The following is a 21,871-nucleotide window of genomic DNA, read 5'->3' on the forward strand; positions in this document are numbered from 1 at the left end:
CAAAAGAAAAAGGTTGTAATGACAGAAACCAACGAAGAATCCTCTGGTTCTGGCTTTTGTTTCTGTACATCCATTTTAAGGGGGCGTGGTCTGTGTAGAGGACAAAAGGTTTACCTTCCAGGTAGTAACTCAGTTTTTCAATAGCCCATTTAATGGCCAGGCATTCGCGTTCAATCGTGGGATACTTGATTTCCCGGGGAAACAACTTTCGACTTATGTATAGCAAGGGGTGTTCCAACCCATCCCCCCCAATCTGTGAGAGGACCGCCCCGATCCCTGTATTGGAGGCATCGGTGGCTACAATAAAGGGTTTGTTGAAGTCAGGGGAAATTAGGACAGGGGTTGTGGTTATGGCCGCTTTTAAGTCCTGGAAGGCCCGTAAAGCACTCTCACTCGGGTGTGTTAGCCTACTGATGGGGCTGTTTTTCTGGAGAAGATCGGTCAGTGGGGAGGCTAATTCGGCAAACTGTGGTATGAACCGCCGATAGTAACCTATAAGACCAAGGAACCCTCTAAGCTGTTTTTTTGTGGCCGGAAAGGGAGTTTTGGTGATCGCTTTCACTTTTTCGGCTTGGGGAGCTATAACGCCATCACCAAGGACATACCCCAGGTATTTGACCTTATGAAAGGCGGCTTTCGATTTCTTGGCGTTGATGTGTAGGCCCGCTTGTCTAAGGGCACTCAATATGGTCGTTAGATGGTGTTGATGTTGTTCCCAGGTGGTGCTATAAACCACAATATCGTCCAGGTAGGCTGAACTAAAGGATATATATGGTTGGAGTACCGCATTCATTAACCGTTGAAAGGTGGCCGGGGCCCCGTGGAGGCCGAACGGTAACACTGTAAATTCGAACAAACCTTGATCTGTGGCGAATGCGGTTTTCTTTCGATCCGCTTCCTTCAGGGGCACTTGCCAGTAGCCTTTGGTGAGATCGAATGTCGTGATGTAGCTGGCATCCCCTATCCTCTCTATGAGTTCGTCCACCCTTGGGATTGGGTATGCATCGAACGTGGATATCTCATTTAACGCTCGGAAATCCATACAGAACCGAGTGGATCAGTCCGGCTTCGGGATCATCACAATGGGTGACGTCCACTCGCTGGTGGATGGTCTAATAACTCCGAGTTGTAACATGTCGATGACTTCTTTCCTTATGGCTTCTCTCCTGGCAGCAGGGATTCTGTAGGGTTTTTGCCTGATTATCTTTCCGGGGAGGGTATGGATTTGATGTTCTATCAGCTGGGTCCTCCCTGGTTTATTGGAGAACAACTCCTCAAAAGGTTTCAATGTTTCTGCCAGGTCCTGTTGCTGGGATCTGGAAAGGTCCGGATTTACTACTAATTCATGAACCGTCGAGTCCTTAAGGGAGGGGGTCGGCACTAAAAAATGGGCAGGTCTGGGTAGGGGTCCAATCCATTTTTTAAGCAGGTTTATGTGATAGTTCTGTATTTTGGAGTTCGTCATCCGTATCCCATATGTAGTGTTGCCTATCACCTTCTCCACTTGAAAGGGGCCCTGCCATTCTTTTGTGAATTTGCTACTGGTGGAGGGAAGCAAGATCAACACCCAGTCTCCCTTCTGTAGTCTTCTTAACTTGGTTCCTTGATCATAGTACCTTTTTTGTTTTTCTTGGCTCCTTTCCAACGTGGCGTGTGCCATCTGTCTTAATTTTCCTATCTTGGACTTCAGTTGGATCGTATAATCGAGTAGAGTACAATGGTCCTGTCTCTCCTCAGTTTCCCATGCGTCCTTTGTCATTTCCAATAATGATCGTGGCTGCCGTCCGTATAGGAGTTCAAACGCCGAACAACCTAGGCTACTCTGTACCTGGGATCGTAGGACGTATAATGCCAAAGGAAGTAGTTTGTCCCATTCTCGGCCTTCCACTGCCAACATTTTTTTCAGGGTACTCTTCAGGGTGCGGTTGTATCTCTCGACTAGTCCGTCGGTTTGTGGGTGGTACACCGAGGTCCTCAACTGGTGGATGTCTAAGGTTTGGCATACCTCCTTCATCAGGCGGGAAGTGAACGGAGTGCCCTGGTCTGTGATAACTTCCTTGGGAAACCCCACTCGTGAAAAAAGCTCTATGAGCTTGTCAGCCACGTTTTTGGTGTTAGGCTTCGGAAGGGGGTAGGCCTCCACAAAACGGGTGGCATAATCCACAATCACGAGAGCGTGTAGATGTCCTTTCCGAGTCCGAGGAAGTGGTCCAATTAAATCCATTCCCATCCTTTCAAAGGGGACTCCTATGATTGGTAGCGGGCGGAGAGGAGCCGGGGGAGGCCGATAGGAGTTCTTCTTCTGGCAGGTTTCGCAGGACTGACAGTGCCGTTCAATATCCCTATAGATTCCTGGCCAGTAAAAGTGTCGTAAGATACTTGAGGTAGTCTTCTCTTTGCCCGCATGCCCTGCCGTTAAATGGGTGTGTGAAAAAAACAGGACCTGTTCTCTAAACGGCTGAGGTACCAACAATTGTAGGGGCTCGTTCTTCTTGCCCTCCCTATATAACAGGTCGTTCTTGATAAGAAACCTGGGGAATACTTCTTCAGTTCTGGTTGTATTCTGATGGGCTTGTTCCCATGCATTAAAAAGGGTTCGGTCGTTGGCCTGGGAAAACCTAAAGCTGCAGTCGATAATCCAGGGGTCTGTAGCTAACAGGGTCGGAGCGGGTCTTTTCCTTTCTTCCTTCGGTTCCCTCAATTCCTCCCTGAACAGTGACATGAACCCGGGATTGTCCACCCCAAGAATGACGTCCTCGGGTAAGGTGTCTACCACCCCTACTCTCACTACCTGAGTGGGATGGTTGTGTGGGGTAATCGGGACTCGGGCCAAGGGGTAGGGCTTGACATCTCCATGTATGCATCTGATTAGGACAGTGTTGTTTTGCAGATATTGGTCGGGAAGTACTAGGGCCCTCTTTACCACTGACTGTCTGCAGCTGGAGTCTAACAAGGCTTTTACCATCTTTTGATTTATAGTTACCCTTACGTAATATGAAGGTCCAAACTCTGCAGAATACAACACGGCCTTTGGCAGATATCCGACCTCCATGGGCTCTTCATGCCTCTTTTTAGGACAAAGGCGGGCGATTTGCCCCCATTCTCCGCAATCATAACACTGGGGCCCCCGTATGGATCCCAAGTCCACTTTTCCCGTTCTGGGGCGGACTATCTCCGGGAAACTTTTGACTTTCTTCTCTGTCCTTGTCGGCGGTCCCGGTTTGTGGGTTTTCTCATACTCCAGGGCGGGGTGTCGGGGTTGGGCCCTACTGAACTGGGTAGCCATTTCGATGCTTTGGGCTACCGTTAAGTTGGGATGCTGTCTCAGCCACCGCTGAGTCCCATATGGTAAGGCCTCTAGAAATTGTTCCAAACAAATTCGGGACATTATCTCTTCTTTAGAACTGGAGTCCGGTCGCAACCATTTTTCCGAGGCCATTTTGAGGCGAAAGTATAAAGTCTTTGGGTTTTCCCCAACCATACCTCTCTCCTTGCGGAACCGCACTCTATACGCCTCTGCGTCTAATCCGAGGTGTTCCAGGATAACCTCTTTTATCACAGAATAGGGAGTGGCCCCTGTTGGGTTTGCGGCTTGGTAGGCTGCCTGGGCTTCTGCGGACAGAAGGGGGGCCAAGAAAAAGGGCCACTTGTCCTCTGCCCATCCACAGGCTCGGGCCGCCCTTTCAAAGTTAGTCAAAAATGCGTCTGGGTCTTCTCCCGGGACATACTTTTGCAGGGCGATTCCTGAGGGATGAGGACTGTGCGGTCTCGTGAGTGGGGTCCCGGTGGTGACGGGGCCTTTTTGTAGGGCTTCCAATTGCGCCGCCATGGTGTTGTGAAAGGCCTCCCGGTCAGCCTGGGCGGAGGTCATCTGACGTTCCACTGCCCATCCGAGTTTTTCCTGACATTGCACCAAATGCTGTATAAGGGCCTCCATCCGGTAGCAGGTGGAGTAAGATGGAATGGATCCCACTTCTGACACCAGTTGTGGCGACTGGTCAGGGATAGACAGGACTCGAATGGTAGGTACGGTAGGTTTTATTGAAAGATAGCTTTTCTTTCTACTAGTCTTTCTTTCCTTGGGGTCCGTGATGCAGGGTTTCGTGTTTTCTTCTCCCTCTTTCCCGTCTGCTTCAGGCTTTCGTGGGCGTCCGTTTGGATCGTCACTGGTTCTCCCCCACTCGGACAGGATGGGTCCCAGAAATAAAAGAAAGAAAAAGGATCGTTCAGGAGAATAGTTACTCGCGAGGAGGTACACCCTAAAACCAGGGCCGGGGGTGAGGGACTGCCATAATAGTGTGTCAACGTGCCACTCAATACGTGCTACCCCTCCGTGTGCGGGTTCGTATTGTAGGTAGTGCGGGTTTCTGGTCAGGTGGGGTGATTTGGGGGAACACGGGTCACACAGGGGGATTGGTTGGTTTCTCCCCTCTGCCCATCCACCCTGCCATACGCCCTCGTACCTGTTCGAGCCACACCCCTCCCCTGGGAGTGTGGCGGGGCGCTTCACGGTGTCCTGAGCCTCCTGGCGTATTCCGTCCGTCTTCGCTCCTCTCCCTTTCATCGTCCTCCGGACCGGATCTCTCCTCCTTTCCTCTGGACGCCTCCTCCAAGTCGCTTCGCTCTTCCCGTCCACCGCTTTCCTCCTCGCCTTCGTTCTCCTCACTCCTTTCCTCGCCTCGTCGCAAATCGTCTCCTAAACTCCTCCGGGGATCGCCGTCCGTCCTGTGCTGACTCTCCTTCCTTTTTGACGTCTCTCGCGTCATGACGTCACTCATGGGCGTGTACCAGCTGTCATCGGGATTCCACTTAAAGGGCCCGGCGTCGTCCGTCTCTAGAAGGCTTCCCCTGTCCGGTGACGGAAGCCATTCTCGCTGCTGGGGGGGGATAAGAGGGTGTAAGTTCGTATTATGCACCCACCAGTCCGCTACCCCCCGTGATCCTCGGTCCCTGCTCCGTCACATGCGCCAATGTGCATCACATTTAATAATGAATAAGAGGCCACTACCTGAGAAATATATTACAGATGCAAGGAGAGCAAGAGAAGTGAAATTCTACAAATGTGTACCTTATTAGGAGATCAGGGTAAGAGAAGTTAAAGGGATACAATGTGAACATTGGATAGATAAAGATAGGGAGTTGCCTTACATCTGGGGGATTTAAATATTGATTGGAATCATGGAAGCTCTTGTTGCAGCCATGTTAAGCAGGTTGGTCAGGTACTTAGCCAAACATCAGGCCCTTCCAGAGAGACAGAATATGTCTTAGCCTAGGTACCTCACCATAATAGGTTTGGGTACTTCACTGTACAATGTGCTGTCTGAGCCAAGGCTCTGTGTTCTACATGCCTGTTCTTGGGCTGGGCTAGAGTGGTGTAATAAAACAGCTGAAGTCATCCTTTTTCGTTCCCCGGGTTAAATATAACCCATATACAATCTCCCCTGGGTGCGGCTTGAATTAGACACCACTAGTGTTGAGAAAAGTAGCTTACTTGCTGCAGCACAGTCCACGAGTTTCAGCAGCACAATCGAACCATGATAGAGTACTAACAACTAGCCAAGGATGTGTTTTTGGGTAGTGTTTTTGCTTTCTACTCAGCATGTTTGCCCACACAGAACTATGTCCAGACCTGCAAACTCATTCGATGCCACTGTAGCTCCCTTTGCACGGTCACCCGGTGATGAGCCGATATCACACTGTGGCAGGAAAAACAAGCTGGAAACCACAGCAAAGAATGGAGTTCCAGCTTTTTTCTTTTTGTTTTGGGAGGCTTTCAAAAGTTTACGTCCATCATGGGGTGAGAAAAGACCCCTGGACTTAGGCACCAGCCTAAGCAGACCTTGTTTTTAGGAGGAAGAGGTTTGGTGAGGGAGGGCACAGAAGTGCCTCCTGAGTAGTTCTGGGTAAAAGGCCTAGTCCCCTGCTTCACATAGTGAATTTTCTCTTAAGCCTGGTAGATCTGTATGTCCTCTTAACAAATATGTTATTAAAATCAGAGGATCAGTGGTGGTCAGGGGGATAGGAGAAAGCAATTATTTCTGCCACCGATCCCAGCTTAGATCTTTTGATAATTATACATCATTAACGCATGTTTACCTGGGTTCTACTGGACCTGTCATTTTACTAATCCATTGAGTACTTTTAAATTATTCCAGTTGATATCATTTAATTTATTTAGAGCAATAATTCCATCTTTCAAAGCTATTATTGTCCCCACAGAAATTCCTCCAAATGCTCACTCTGCAAAACGCTACTATAGATTATCATGTGCCTATGCTACACTCGAAAACGTGTTTTCATCTTATTTTTGGAGACTGCAAGCATTATAATTTTGGTTACAGTAAGCCTGCATTGTGCACACTGTGTACTATGTGCCAGCTTTATTCAGTATTTCTTATTCTGTCTTCAAGCTGTTGCGTTAGCTCCTACTGCATGTTCTTACTTGCCCTACAGGTTGAACTCATTCGAAGAGATTATGTAGCCAATGGCGGCTGGGAGACATTCTTGTCCTATGAGGATCCTGCACAAGATATCTTGATTGGTCTGCTGCGCTTGAGGAAGTGCTCAGAAGAGTCCTTCAGGCCAGAGCTGAAGGGAGGAGTTTCCATTGTCCGAGAACTGCATGTATATGGCAGTGTGGTTCCCATTAGCAGCCGAGATCCTTCAAAATTTCAGCATCAGGTACTCCATTTAAAGTGTATGATTTCCTTAACTTGGAGCCAGACTTTATGGGGAGAAATGTTTGTCTCATGTTCATTCTCAATGCATGCCATTTTCTCTTAAGTGTCTTCTAGTCTGCTTGTCACTGTAGTTCTCCTTCTGATTCCAAAAATGCCAAATCAAGATTTTTGACCTGTCATCACATTACTAGTAAATGTTAGTCACTGTATAATTTTCTGTCACACAGCGTTAGTTTTTTTTTAGGATTTGAAAATCAATCAAGTTATCTTGATTAATTAAGATTGTTCATAAAATATTTGTATATTAAATGCAAGTTTATTTCGCGGTTGTTCGCTTGATAAAGATGTTTTTGTCAAACATTAGGGTCCCCAAGGACGTCATTGGGGGCCAACTACCCCTCCTGTTACCTCCAGTAAGTCCCACACAGCGGGATTGCAAGGAGGTCTTCGGAGGCCACGTCCTCTTTCTCCACCACTCTGCAAACGCACCTCCTGGCGCACTACTGGTTTGGGGATGAAGTCCACTTTACTCCTGAGGGACCTGGGGGCCAAGAAGCCCTCCTGGTACCTCCTGTAAGTCCTACACAGCGGGATTCCTGAGAGCTTGTCAGAGGCCCAGCCCCCTTTCTCCGCCACTCTGCTAACGTGACTACTACTTAAAAAACATAGAAATTTCAGTTGAGAATTAGCATTTAAAAAACCTTGAAAATTCACTGGAAAAACCAAAAGTTGTAGGGACATGATAACTAGGAAATAGAATAAAAAAATCCTTAGAAATTCATAGAAAAAAAACAAAGGTTACAGGGACATTATAGTTATACTGACATTTCACTTTCATTCAGCAGCTATGGTTATCTGAGCTAACTATAACTCACGTCCCCACAAAGCACTGTTTATGACCTCACATATTACATCACTCATGACATGGTCAGTGACATCACTCATGACATCACTGATTACATCTCAGATTACATCACTGATGACTTCATCTGCACTTACATACCTGCTCACTGATTCATATAGCCACTCACACATCAACTCACCCACACAGCCACTAACGCAGCCACTAACTCACATATACAGTCACTAATGCACCTACTCACTGACCAATGCAGCGGCTCACTCATCCAGTCATACAGATATACAGACACTTACAAACCCACTCATACATCCACCATAGAGCCATTCTCATACTCCGTCACCTATACAAATACTCACATACCTACTCATTCACCCATACAGTCACTCACACATCCAGTCACTCACCCATACAGTTATTCACACATGCACTCATTCATAGATATACAAACCCATCTACTCATTCATCTGTGTAGTCACTGAGACAAGTACATACTCTCCCATACAACCTCTCACACTCACTCCTGATACAGCCACTTACACACGCATTCATTCACCCATACAACTACACTTACACACTCACTCACTCATACACCCCATTCATGCACCCGTACAGTCACTTATGTACCCTGTCACTCACCCATACAGACATTAGTGTACCTGCTCAGTCACTCATTCAGCCACTCCTGCACTCTCATTCACCATTTGCAGCCACTGACACACCTGCGCCCTCACCCATACCGCCACTCATTCATCCTCTCATTCACAATTGCACCCACTTGAACACCAACTTACTCACCCATAGAGATACTCACACAGCCACTCACTCATACACACACTGACACACCCAGTCTCTCACAAACCCACTCACTGCTGTATACACCACTTACACACCCACTCAATCACCCACCCATATAAAAGCTCCCACAGCCCCTTACCTTAGTATATATGTTTAACACCCAGTACGTTTTAGAAAACACTCACAATCACTGGATGATTTCATCAGTGATATCAGTGATGTCATTTGAGATGTCCTCAGTGAAGTCACGAGTGATGTAATATGTGCGATCATAAGCAGTGCATTGCGGGGGGCGTGGCTTGGCGCGCGACCAAGATGGCTGCAAATCTGTAGAGCTCCGGCGCATCGGTGCCCTAATCCTGGCGAATATCCTGTACGGGACCCCCTTCAGCTGTCCGGAGTCAGGGCGGAGGTAGCCCATTCACCCACCGCGGCATAGAGGTGCCGAGCGGAGCGCGCGGACATCGGGCGGCGGCCCGGGACCGCCTGGAAGGTGTGGCCGGCGGCTGAGGGAGGTGCTGGAGCTCCGTGACCGGCTACGCGCACTGCTGGGCGCCGCGGCTTGCTGCGGGATCTCTGGGCCGCAGCTGCTGGAGCTTGGGAGTTGGTGGCCGGGAGTCGCATCGGAGGTCGGACCTCAGAGGGAGATCGTTTATTCACCGGCGGCCTGCCCCGTGAGTACCTGCGGGGGGCATTGGTGGCTTACTGGTCGGCGGGGAGCCTGGAGGCCCGGGGCACAGACACTGGAGGCAGCCGGCCCCCGGGCGGGAGGCTCTCGGGCTGCACATTGCTGGGACGCGACGCGCCTGGAGCTTGACCTGTTGGGGTTCTGTGGTCCGGCGCCCACCGATGCCCGTTTGCCTGGAGGAGACAGGTGAAGACACTCGCCCCTTGGCGCAGCACGTGCGTTACTGGCCCTTGGAGGAGGCGACGGGCGTGGGGTGCGGCACGGCCCCGGTGGGGCTAACAGCCCAGGAGACTCGACCCCCCTGAGAGACCTGTAGAGGAGGGACCGGGGCGCTTGAAGGTGACGTGTGACCGGCGGCCAGTGGTCACTTTGCGGGCCCCCCACGCAGTGGAGCCGCGACTGTGGCGGAACTCGCTGAGCCGTGCCTGGGGACTGCCCTGTGGAGCGGAGTGGTGCCGACTGAGCCAAGGCACTGGGCGAGAAAAACCAGGCGCAGAGAGGGGGCCGGAAGAAGACCGTGCAGGAGCCTGGCGGGCGGTCTCTGGAGGCCGCGGTGATCCCGCGCCCATGGAAAGCTGAGCGGTGCGTCGCTGGCCCCTTCTCCTCCATCCTTCTTCGGCTCAGTGGCCGCGTGTGAGTGGTGGGGCCCTGCTGCGCGGCTGCTTCAGAGGCGGAGAGGCTTGCTGAGACTGGACTGGTCCTGCCTACCGGTCGACCGGGCTGAGGGCGGATGCCCACTGCACAACAATTGGTCATGGGCCGGCTGCGCACTGCCCAGAGAGACGGCCGGACGTCGGTGGCCAGGCCGGGCCCCGTCGCGGCGCCTGGAGCGGCTGACGCAGCCCCGTGCACTGAGATGTTGGCCGCTAAATTGGATTCGGTGCTGGCCGCGGTGGAGCGGATCGGCTCCTCTCTTGAACAGACACGGTCGTCGTTGGAAGCCCGCATTGATAAAGTCGCGGTTGACTTCACGCTACTCCACGCGGACCACCACAAACTGGCGGACAAGGTGACGCAGCAAGAGCAAACTCTCCAAGAGGTGCGACCGGTGGTCTCCACTCACACAGCTACCCTTCAGGACCTCATTGACCGGGTTCATACCTTGGAGGACCGCGTGGATGATGCAGAAGGGCGCTCTCGGCGCAACAATGTGCGAGTGGTTGGCCTGCCGGAAGGCGAGGAGGGGAGGCAACCGGAGCACTATGTGGAGGAGTGGTTGCGCAGCCTGGTCGGATCTGAGAAACTCTCTCTGCACTTTGTGGTGGAGCGCGCACACAGGGTCCCCGCGCAGAGGCCCAACCCGGGGTCCCGACCGCGGCCCTTCCTGTTCAAGCTCCTTTACTACCGGGACCGGGATGTGGTGCTCCGCGAGACCAGGAAGATAGGCGGCGTCACTGTTGGGGGCGGACAGGTACATTTTTTCCCGGATTACACCGCGCTGGTGCAGAAGTGCCGCAGCAACTATCTGGCGGTGAAGCGCCGCCTGCGTGAGCTGGAAATCTCATATGCCCTCCTGTTCCCCTCCCGCTTGCGGGTGATCACCGCGGATGGAGCCCGCTTCTTTGACACGCCATCCGAGGTCTGGGACTGGCTGGAGGACACGGGGCGCTGTGACGGCCGACGACCGCGGAGCCCGGAGGCCGCCGCACCACGTGGTAGAAGATTCCGCCAGCGCAGAGGGAGGAGGCAGCGGCGCGCGGAAGGGCGAAGCCTGGGAGTGGCTCCTAGCCCGGAGAGGAGCAGGCTGGAACGCCAGGAGGCGCTGGCAGCGGTGGCCACCCTCGGGTCGCCGGACGGCGGGGGTGGAGAGACTGCCCCGGACCGGGGGATGTGTTGACTAGCGGCTCGTCATCCCCGTCTACTATGGTCTCAGACGATCAGCTGTTGCCGCTGGTCACCCCGCAGACAGCCGATCTTGTGATGTAATATGAGACCACGAGGAACACCGGGGGTCACTGCCAGGGGTACTCCCTGAAGATGGGTCTTGCACCTCGCAGATGGACACCTTGCGGCTCCCACCCGAACAGTGATCAGAGGGGTGAGAGGCAGGTGAGAGGGACATGTTGCTGGAACTCTGGGGACTGACGGGACAGTTGAGCTGGGGTGGGTCCCGGGCTCCTGCCTCTCCGCAGTGGGGTGGCCGTCTGCGGTAGGGCCCACCCGTCCTAGCTGGTTGTTGGGGGGAGGGGGAGGGGGGGGGACGGGGAGGGTGGGACTCAGCCTCCCCCGGTTAGGTGGTGCGCTTTAAGGTTGGGGGTCCCATAGCTTGACTTCTACACAGGCACCGTTGTGGAGGTGCACCCGCGCGTAAGGATTCTCACTCGCCTGCCCCCTAGCCGCAATTGGGCTTAGTTACACTTGGTGAGCATTGGTTCATGGTTTGGACGATTACCCGTAGAGGGTATCGCCCTGGCGGTTTCGATAGCCTGTTTGGTTTGTTCTTGCACATGGAACTATGTTTGTGCGTTGTTGTGTTGAAAAGTTTATGTTGCAGCTCTCTACATGGTCAGGCGAAGGCCCGCTGCCCCCCGCCCTGGAGGGACGCCCCTAGTCCCACGCCACAGACGTACCCTTAGGACATCCACATGGCTGCAACCAATATACTCACATGGAATGTTAGGGGCATGCACACACCGGCGCGGAGGTACTCAGTCTATGCATACATGCAGCGACACGCAGTGGCAATAGCACTCCTGCAGGAGACGCACATGACGGCTGTGGAGTTGGGCAGGCTGCGTGCGCGCTGGAGGGGGCAGGTATATGGCACTACATGCTCGGCACATGCTAGAGGCACTCTAATATGGGTGAGGGCGGGCGCCCCGTTTGTTTGTTTGCAGGCGCTGGTGGATCCCGGGGGGAGGTACACTTTAGTGCACGGAAGAATAGATGGTCAGCAGGTGCTGCTGGGGTCCCTCTATGCGCCGAATGTAGAGCAGCCGGCCTTCCTCGCTGCCCTGTCGTCGGTACTGGCACCGTTTGCTGGCCTCCCCTGGCTCCTGGGAGGAGACTTTAACTCCGTGCTAGATATCCACATGGACCGGTCGTTCCCGCCCCTGCGGGGCACGCAGGTGGGGTTGAACGCCAGAGCCCTTACCGCGTGGCTGTCGCATTGGACTCTCACTGATTTGTGGCGGACTGTCCACCCGGACGAGCGCGTCTATTCATACTATTCAGCGGTGCACGGCCTCCATGTCCGGTTGGACAGAGTGGTAGGCACCCCTTCAGTGCTGCCGTGGGTGACTCGTGCGGAATACATGGGTCGGACACATTCAGACCACAACCCCCTCATCCTGGGGCTTAAGTGGCAGCCCGATCGGCCCCCGGTGCCGACATGGCGCCTCCAGACGGCGGCACTGGAGGACCCGGAATTTCGGGCCTCCTTGGGCACGGGGGTTGTGCAGCATTTCGATCTTAATGAGAGCTCCACAGACAGTGAGCTGATAGAATGGGATGCCCATAAAGTTTGCATTAGGGGGCACTGTCTGGGCGCGACCTGGAATATCCGAAAACAGTTGGCACGTGCTCTCGCCGCCTTGGAGTCTCGCCTCCTCTCGAGCGAATTGCATGGTGAGGGGAGGGGCGCAGACTCGGGTCGCTTGCTGGACCTCCGGGCATGCCATGCAGACTTCTTGGAGCGGCTTCGTTGCCTTAATTACGCGGCTCACTCAGCCCGGGTGCATGCTACGTCGGACAGGGCGGGACGACTCTTGGCCTGGCTCATTAGGCAGGAGACGGCTCGAATACCAGTCAGTGCAATCACGGGCTCAGATGGAGCGCTGGTCCACACACAGTGGGAAATCCACCAGGCGTTCACGGCGCATTATGCTACCCTGTACCGGTCAACGGGGCGGAGGAGTGCGAGCGACCTGGATGAGTTTTTGGAAGCAGGGGAATTGCCCAGGGTTTCGGAGGAGCACCAGGCGGACTTGGAGTGCCCCCACACGGTAGACGAGATAGGGGAGGCTATTTCCGCTCTGGCTTCGGGGAAGGCGCCGGGGCCGGACGGGCTTCCGGCAGAGTACTACAAAACTTACCGTGAGTCCCTGATCCCGAAGCTTCACAGCCTCTACCTGACGGCACTGGAGGAGGGTACGCTGCTGGCATCGCTGAAAGAAGCCTATCTGATTTCCCTGCTGAAACCAGGGCGGGACGCCAGTCAACTGGGGTCCTATCGTCCGCTCGCCCTGCTCAACACAGACTATAAAATCTTGGCGAAGATACTGGCGGAGAGACTGGCGCCGGTGGTGCCCACGCTGGTGCACAGCGATCAAAATGGCTTTGTGCCCAAACGCGCCACTTCGCTCAATTTGCGGCGGTTCTTTCGAGTGATGGAGGAGAGCACTCGACAATGGCCCAGAGCGGGTTGCCTGGTCCTGGACCTAGAGAAAGCCTTTGATTGTCTGGAATGGGGATACCTGGTGTCGAAGCTGTCGCACTTCGGACTGGGGCTGGGCTTCCTACAGCTAACGGCTCTTCTGTACAAGGGACCTACGGTGCGCGTGCGTACGGGTCCATATGTCTCAGACCCCATTCAGATCGGCCGAGGTACCAGGCAGGGGTGTCCGTTGTCGCCCCTCCTGTTTGCGCTTGCAATGGAGCCGTTAGCGGCGACACTCCGTAGGGAGCTGGCGGATGGCATTCCGCTGGGAGACGCTACCCACCAGGTGTCCCTTTACGCAGATGACCTACTGGTCTATGTCAGGGATGTGTCAGCTATCCCGGCGAGGCTGGGCTGCATCCTACACACCTTTGAGCAGCTCTCAGGCCTCCGAGTCAACGCCGCTAAATCCTGTCTGTTCGCCTTCCGAGACGACGTCCAGGACCCTGGCTACCACCTTGGCGGAGTGCGGGTCCAATGGCAGCCGGACACCTTTCGCTATCTGGGTGTCCAAATATATCGCCGCCCGGCGGATCTGGTGGAAGGTAACCTGGGACGCGCCGTGACAGCGGTCCGAGCCCAGATGGCGTTCTGGAGTACGCTTGCCCTTTCGGTGACCGGCCGCATAGCGCTTGTTAAAATGGTGGTGCTGCCACGTCTGCTGTACTATTTTGCCAACCTCCCGGTGTATATACCGGTGTCCTTCTTCACGCCCTTCACGCGCTCCCTCCGCGATTTCGTCTGGGGAACGGCGCGCCACAGGGTGGCGCTGCCAAAACTGTGTCTTCCCGTGGGCCAGGGTGGACTAGGGATGCCGTGTCTTGAACACTACTATCTGGCAGCGCAGCTACAATGGGTGGCCCACTGGCTAGCTGATAGATGCCGAGAGGACACGGCGACGGCGGTGAACCCGCCGCTGACAGTAACGGAGCTCCTCAGAATCTTTCACCCGACTACGAGCGCGCTCAAGCCCGAACCACTGTTGCTAGTGGTGGCGTATAAATGCTACCGCCGATGTCTCCGGCTGACACGGACCAGAATCCCATATGCCCCAGCTATTCCTCTGGAGGGTTCCCCTTGCGGGCGAGGCACGCTTGGAGCTGCAGACCTCAGGGATTGGCACGCGGTTGATATCCACACATTGGAGGATCTATACCATGAGGGGGCCTTCGGTCATTCGCGACTCTTTTGGAAGAGACGGGGCTGGCGCAGGGCCAGTTTCTCCGGCACCGGGCCCTGATAGAGACACTGGCGGGTCACTGGGGAGACTTGCGGGAAGAGCCGGAGCAGCATTTAGTGCTGCAATACCTCCATGTCTTGGGTCGAGGGGGGCATCTAATCAAATGGTTTGCTGCGGCTTTGCGGATGCACGCGGCAACGAGCCTAGGGACACTACGCGAGAGATGGGAGGGGGATCTTGGCCGACCTATGGTAGATAGAGAGTGGGAGAGGGTGCTGCAGGGGCCGAGGAGGATACCTCGAAACATGAGATTTCGTCAAATACAGTTTTTTGTCCTGCACAGGGCCTACCTCACGCCGGCTGCCATTAACAAGTATTTTCATCGCGTGGATGCATGCTGCCCCCGCTGCGCAGTGGTTGACGCCGACCTGCTCCACATGCTGTGGGGCTGCCCTGCGTTACAGTTGTACTGGCAGGCGGTACATGAGGAGCTCCGTCGGTGTACAAGCCGGGAAATTCCACCCGAGTGGCCCACTTATTTATTACATCTCTTTCACCGGCCACCCCCGGCTAAGGTAGCCTCTCGTTTTCTTGATTTGGGGATTATAGTGGCAAAGCGACTTATCACCAAACGCTGGAAGGCAGACGCTGCGCCACATGTGCGAGCATGGCGTAGCTCTTTGCTGGTGTAGGCGGAGGAGGTGGCGCTTCCGCGGGAAGAGACACTGGGTCTTAGAATGACGCCCGTCGCACCCCAATGGGGGGAGATGCTGCGGACTCTACTGCACTCTGAGGAGGTGGCCCCGGGAGGTAGTGGGAATGCGCTGTAGAGGCTGCGTTGGACGACGAGGCGCTGTTCGTCTGGTTGAGCTGCCGCGCTGGTGTGTCTGACAGGCATTAAAGTGAAGACAGTGCATGCCTAGGATTGAATCTTAGTGCTTGAGCCGGTCCTAGTGGGGGGGACTGAGAAGCCGGAACCTGGCGGGGCGGGGGATCAGAAGGGAGGGGCCGTCTAGACTAGAACTTGCGAGCTGCTGTTGGTAGTTGTTTTAGTTGCTAGGCTGTTGAGAAAACGGCCACCCAGTTACTGAACGGGGAGTTTAGCACTGTTTGTATACCTGTTTGGGGATGCACCGGGATTAGCACATACCTGATCCAGGAAAGGGTGAGCAGATGCTCTCCACTAGATCTGCGGCCCTGGCATCACGCGTGGTGATAACTTGCTTCAGAGCCTTGCTGGCTGTAAAAGAGGGCTCTGTCACTCCCTTTCCTGATAATGTACTGTGGCTAGAATGTATATGCTATGCACAGAAACTCAGCTCATAGTTATATATCACGATGCTCACTGATTTATTATGATGTAATGTGTGCTTTTGCCTGCAAACTCAATAAACAGATTTATAAATAAATAAGCAGTGCATTGCGGGGTATAAGTTATAGTTCTCTCAGCTAACTAGAACTACTGCATTTCTCTAGATTTGTGCAAGTGAAATGTCAGTCTAACTATAACGTCCCTGTAATCTTTGGTTTTTTCAGTGTGTGTGTGTGTGTGTGTGTGTGTGTGTATATATATATATATATATCTATATATATCCAAAGGATTCCGCCACCAAATAATCACAAGGACGAAAAGGCAGACCCAGAATCAGTGCAAGTTGGTTTATTTGGAAAACTCGCGCACCTCCGCCATTACGCGTTTCAGCCTCCAACGAGGCCTTGATCATATATATATATATATATATATATATATATATATATATATATATATATATATATATACTCACTGAAAAAAACATAGGTTTCAGGGGCGTTATAGTTAGCTGGACTTTTCACTCGTACAAAACCATTGAAATTCCCCCGTTATAGTTAGTTCAGCTAACTATAACTCGCGTGCCCGCAATGCACTACTGATGACGTCACATACATCACTGATGACATCTCAAATGACATCACTGATAACGCCCCTGAAACCTATGGTTTTTTCAGTGAATTTCTAAGGTTTTTTTAAATGCTAATTCCTAACTATAACGCCCCTGAAACCTATGGTTTTTTCAGTGAATTTCAAAGGTTTTTTAAAATGCTAATTCCGAACTATACATACAGAGATATAGGACATGTGAAGAAAGAAGAAAAAACGCACAGAAAGAAAAACAAGAAATGCAGAAAGAAGCAACAGAAGTCCTCAAAGACGAAGAAAAGTGCATGAAGAAGGATAACATGCAGAAAGAACAAACAGAAGAGCGGAAAGAAGCCTTGTTGCAAAATCATCCTGTACCCTCAACTTTTTCAGACGGATACTGGTGGTAACTGAGTCTGACTAACCAGTCCTAGAGCCAGTGCTATGTTAAAAGACACTCAGAATACAGTGAAAACACCTACATACACTAGAGAAAACTATGCGTTGGGGTCCCCCTGTGATCGGCATGACCTCCTCTGTAAGCCCCTAGTATATAATAGGGCAGGGGATTAAAACTGCCTCTTAAAACGCGCCACAGGGCGTGTTTGCACACGTCACCTCAGGCCCCGTCCCCTCACTTCCCCACTGTGTAAACACGCCCTGTGGCCGTTTTAAGTTGGGAGATTAAGTCCCCTTGAATCCTGAGGGTCCCTAGGGTCCAACTAGACCACTAGGTACCTCCAGTAAGCGCCACAGAGCTGCGTTGCAGAGAGATGTAAAAAGGGGCACGGCCTAGACCACCTCTCTGCGGCGCTTACTGGAAGCACCTGGTGGGCTAGTTGGCCCCCAGGGTCCCTCATGATTGAAGGGGAATTATTTCCCTAACTTAAAACGCGCCACAGGGCTTGTTTGCACACGTTAACTCAGGCCCCGTCCCCTCCCTTCACCACTGTGTAAACACGCCCTGTGGCCGTTTTTAGTTGGGAGATTAAGTTCATTTGAATCCTGAGGGTCCCTAGGGTCCAACTAGCCCACTAGGTACCTCCCGTAAGCGCCACAGAGCTGCGTTGCAGCGAGGTGTAAAAAGTGGCACGGCCTGGACCACCTCTCTGCAATGCAGCTCAGTGGCGCTTACTGGAAGCACCTGGTGGGCTAGTTAGCCCCCAGGGGCCCTCAGGATTTAACTTAAAGCGGTCTTTTTTTAAGAAGGAGGGTTGTGTGGCCCCCCTACTTTTTCTAATTTACTGGCCCTGGGGACCCCATACCCCAGGGCCTGCACCCTCATTTTTTTTTTTGAAAAAAATAAATTTGGCCCTCCCAAGGCCTTAATCGGCCCCGGGGACCCCAACCCCCAGGTCATGGCCTTTTTTTTTTTTTTAATTCTTTAGGAGGGGGCTGCGTTGCCCCCCTCCTCAGGCCACTTATGGCCCCGGGGACCCCATCCCCTGGGGCCGGCCTTTGTTTTTTATTATTTAAAAAATATATATATTTGTAGAAACACCTAGGACATGCTGGACAAACCGTATGTACCTATCACCATGACGATATGCGTGATATTCATTAAAAGGCGACTATGCATAGAATGAATCCACATGGAATGTATTTACACCTCTAGTGAAGCTCTGACGTGTCTGACGCCCTACCGTGCCTAATCCCGGCGCCCCCGCCGGTGGGTACTCTCCAAGTAGACACCCTTGTCGTTTATTTATACAAACATGGGTAGCTATTGACGGGCACATTTAATATACACGCACACCAAGCCATTCAAAGGGGATTCGACAAAAATCCGACCACACTATGCAAGAAACCCCCCTCACGGTTAATAAAATACACATCCACCGCCGGATGTGTAATACTTTTTATTTTACTCTCTGGAAAGAGACGAACCTCACTTGAGAGTCACAGCGTGCTCCGGGCTGAGCCCAATGCTGTGTTACACCCACCAGTGCCTGCCGAGTGCCTCACGCCTCTGTGTTGTATTCCACCAGCTAGTGCATAGGCTATGACACTCTTTAGCCCATGTGCACTGTAACACCACCCCGTGAATGTCATGCCACACTTGCCTTCGCACGGGTTATATTGCCCCATCTAACGTGCCTTCCTCGATGCCTATGTTATAACGCACAGCGCTATGCCATACATATTACAATCTGGGATCCAGATCTTTGTCACAGTGCATATGCAACGTTACACTCCCCAGCACATATTTTATATTACAACTTTAGAGACTAGTTAGGTTACACAACACTGCCCTGTGCATATTACACTCCAAGGCGCATATCGCATAGCACACGCTAGTGCCTGTGCTATCTCGCGCTCTCCAATGAATCTGTCATTGCGCACAATGTATTGCATATTATATTTCACGCCCCGGTTCATCTTATATCACACTTTTTGGTGCATAGTTTATACCATATACTATATCTAGTTTTCATTTTCAATCGTACTCTCAGGACTATGTTCTATATAACACTGCGTCCACCTACCCTTTTCACGGGCATTACATTTTGCGATGGGGGGTGGAGGGTCAGGGGGTGTTTCTGCCAAGTGAGCCCGGAGTCACAGTCACAAACGTCCTCTTCTTCCTGAATAAAAGTGAGATTATGCTGCATACTTGTTCATATTTTAAGTAGTTCGCACAGACACATTTTTAAAAACAATAAAGTTCCTAATACCCACCTTCTCTGAACAGTTAGCTTGCTGCCCCATCCACCTCCTCCCTATCCTCTGTTGTCTGAATCCATGGACTAGCCTCCTTCCTCCTGCCATGCATGGTCTGATGTGCTGCCACTGCCCTCCATTTAGCATGATGTACCAGTCCACTCCTCCTGCCCTCCATTGCCCAATTATATGGCCCATCATTGACCTCCTGCTTAGCCTCTGTGCTTAGCTTGCTGCCCCTATTCTCCTTCCCCCTGCCCTCCAATGACTTTGTGCATGCCCCTGCTCCATCCTTTTTGCCCACCATGTTCCATGGACCTGCCACTCCTATCTACTCTGAGTGTTCTGTTGAGCTGCCACTCCCCTCCCACCTGCCTAGCATTGTCAGATGACTGTAACATGTCCCTGCCACCTCCACCCTGCCTGTCCACTTGCCATGCCCCTATCCCCTTCCTCCTGTCCTCCATGGTCCATTTTACTGCCACACCCTTCTGCCCTCCCTGGTCTGTTGTGCTGCAACTGCTCCCCCTGCCTGCCCCACATTGTCTGTTGTGAGGCCCCTTCCCCTGAACTCTCTTGCCTGTGCCCAGGTCCCGACCCTCCCTTCTATCCTCCATGGTCCTTTGTGCATGCCCCTGCACCCTCCTTCTTGCCCATCATAGCCATTGTGCTGCCACTAACCCCCCCGCTTGCCATGCATGGTCTTCTGTGCTGCCATGGCCCCTCCCACCTCTCCTGTGTGGTCAGCTAGCTGCCCCTGACCCCCTCCCACCTTCCCTCCATGGTCTTTGTGTATGCCATCATAGTCTCATTGTTGCTCTCCATGGTATGTCTTGTTTCTAGTGCCCATCCTGCCTGACCTCCATGGTCATCTTGCTGCTCCTGCCCTGCCCCCTTGCCCCCAGCCCTCTGTTTCCATGTGCAGACCCATTTTCCCTCCCTCCTGGCTTGTCTGTTCCATTGTAATGCCCCTGATCCGTCCCTCCTGCCCTTTATGGTCTGTTATGCTGCAGCTTTCTCTCCTGTCTGTCCATTATGGTCAGCTAGCTAACATTGCCTCTTTCCCCTCTGTTCTCTGTTTTCCATGTGCATGGTCATGTCCCCTCCCTATTGCTTTCTATGGATTGTTGTGCTGCACTCCCGTCCCGCATGCGCTGTGTGGTGTATTGTGCTGCTGCAAACCCTGATGCCTGCCCTGTAGGGTCAGTTTGGTGCACCTATCCATGTCCCTCCTGTCCTCTGTTATCCGAGTCCATGTCCCTACCCCAACTCCTCCTGCCTACCATGATCCAATGTACCATACTTGCGAACATTTTGAACTTGGTAAGTTTTTGGGAGATTTTGGAAAAAAAAACTGGGGTATTGATTTTCCCCTTTGAGTTACATTGAAAAAGAGGAGATTGTAGACAGGAGACAGATCAAATAAAGCCCATTTGAACTTAAAAACATTGGACGTTTCCTGGCTGAAACGGGTCTGGTGGCATGTATGGTTGTACTACCACTGCCTCTTCCTTCTGCCCACAATGGTCTATTATATTGCCACAGCCTCTCTTGCCAGTCCTGTATTGTTGGTTTGTTGCCCCTGCCCCCCTTTCCACTGCCCTCCATAGTCTGTTGTGCTGCCACTGCCCTTCCTGCCTGCCCAGTGTGGTAAAATTGTTGCCTCTGCACTCTCCTACCTGCCTTCAATTATCAGAGTCCGTGCCCCTGGCCTCTGCCTCTCAACAGTATCCCAATGAACAACTAGATTGCTAACATTCTATATTTATTACAAAAGTGTGGAACGCCTGACGTCATCTTGATGTAATCAAAACTGTAATACCTAGAGTATTTCCTTTAGAAATTACATATATGAGAGGGTCTTATTTGCATCAATATTATGGTTAGTGCTCTAAAAAACTAAAATGAATACATATATTTCAAATAGCGACAAAGAACTTTTAAATTATTTGTTATCTTTATGTTTTTTTATCCAGTTGACCACTTGATTAAATGTTGCACCTAGGGGAGAGGATGTGGTGTTACTTCCAGAGCTGCAGACTTTGCAACTGGGGAACCAGGTTGGAGTTTCTGCTTCAGCTCAACATTCTGTGATTCTGGTCAAATCACTTGATCTCCCCATGTCTACAACCAAAATGAATTTGATCTTGTGTGATGTAACCAATGCTCATGTAAAGCACTCCAATAACTGACAAGTCTGCACTATATAAAACTGCAAATACACAAAAAATAAGTGTTTTGCACACTTCTGTCATTGGGCTACATGTGGGCTACATCTGGGTGATATTTGTGCTGCATTTGGGCTCTTTTGTCTCTGGTGGCCATCTTGGGAGATTTATTTGTTATGAAGTTTCCTAATTCCCTCATTTACTGCAGTCTCCTCAGTAGGAAATGCTTTCAGTTTTTTACATTGATTCCATCAAGAAGGTATTCAGATATGTCACACATTTGCCATAAATTCTGAATGTTAGCACTCTAGTTGCTCATTAGATCACTGTAGTAAAGCTACTGCTCACCACGGAAGTCTGCTGCTGGTATTAAAAGTGCATGTTTCAGTCTGCATATCAGAATTTTTTAATGAAATAGAAGAGGATTTGAGAAGTCACTCAAAATGTGCCCTAATTTTTCTTTCTTCAGCACTAATCATAATTTCTATGGCAAAATGAACCCCCTTATTGTGTTCCTTTTTAAATTAAATGTTTTAAGTGTTACCAGTTTATTCCAATCAAG

General features: G+C 51.8%; 1 protein-coding gene across 1 annotated transcript in view; it reads left to right on the plus strand.

The window, feature by feature from the left end:
- ELP3 (elongator acetyltransferase complex subunit 3) overlaps nucleotides 1-21,871 on the plus strand; it is a 797,912-nt gene that overhangs the window by 600,160 nt on the left and 175,881 nt on the right. Inside the window, exon 13 of the mRNA XM_085613064.1 lies at nucleotides 6,454-6,681. Within this exon, the coding sequence (XP_085469190.1) occupies nucleotides 6,454-6,681 (228 nt within the window). The remainder of the gene's footprint in view (nucleotides 1-6,453; nucleotides 6,682-21,871) is intronic.

The sequence above is a fragment of the Triturus cristatus genome, chromosome 6 (genome assembly GCF_964204655.1).
Source record: "Triturus cristatus chromosome 6, aTriCri1.1, whole genome shotgun sequence".
Taxonomy (NCBI): Eukaryota; Metazoa; Chordata; class Amphibia; order Caudata; family Salamandridae; genus Triturus; species Triturus cristatus.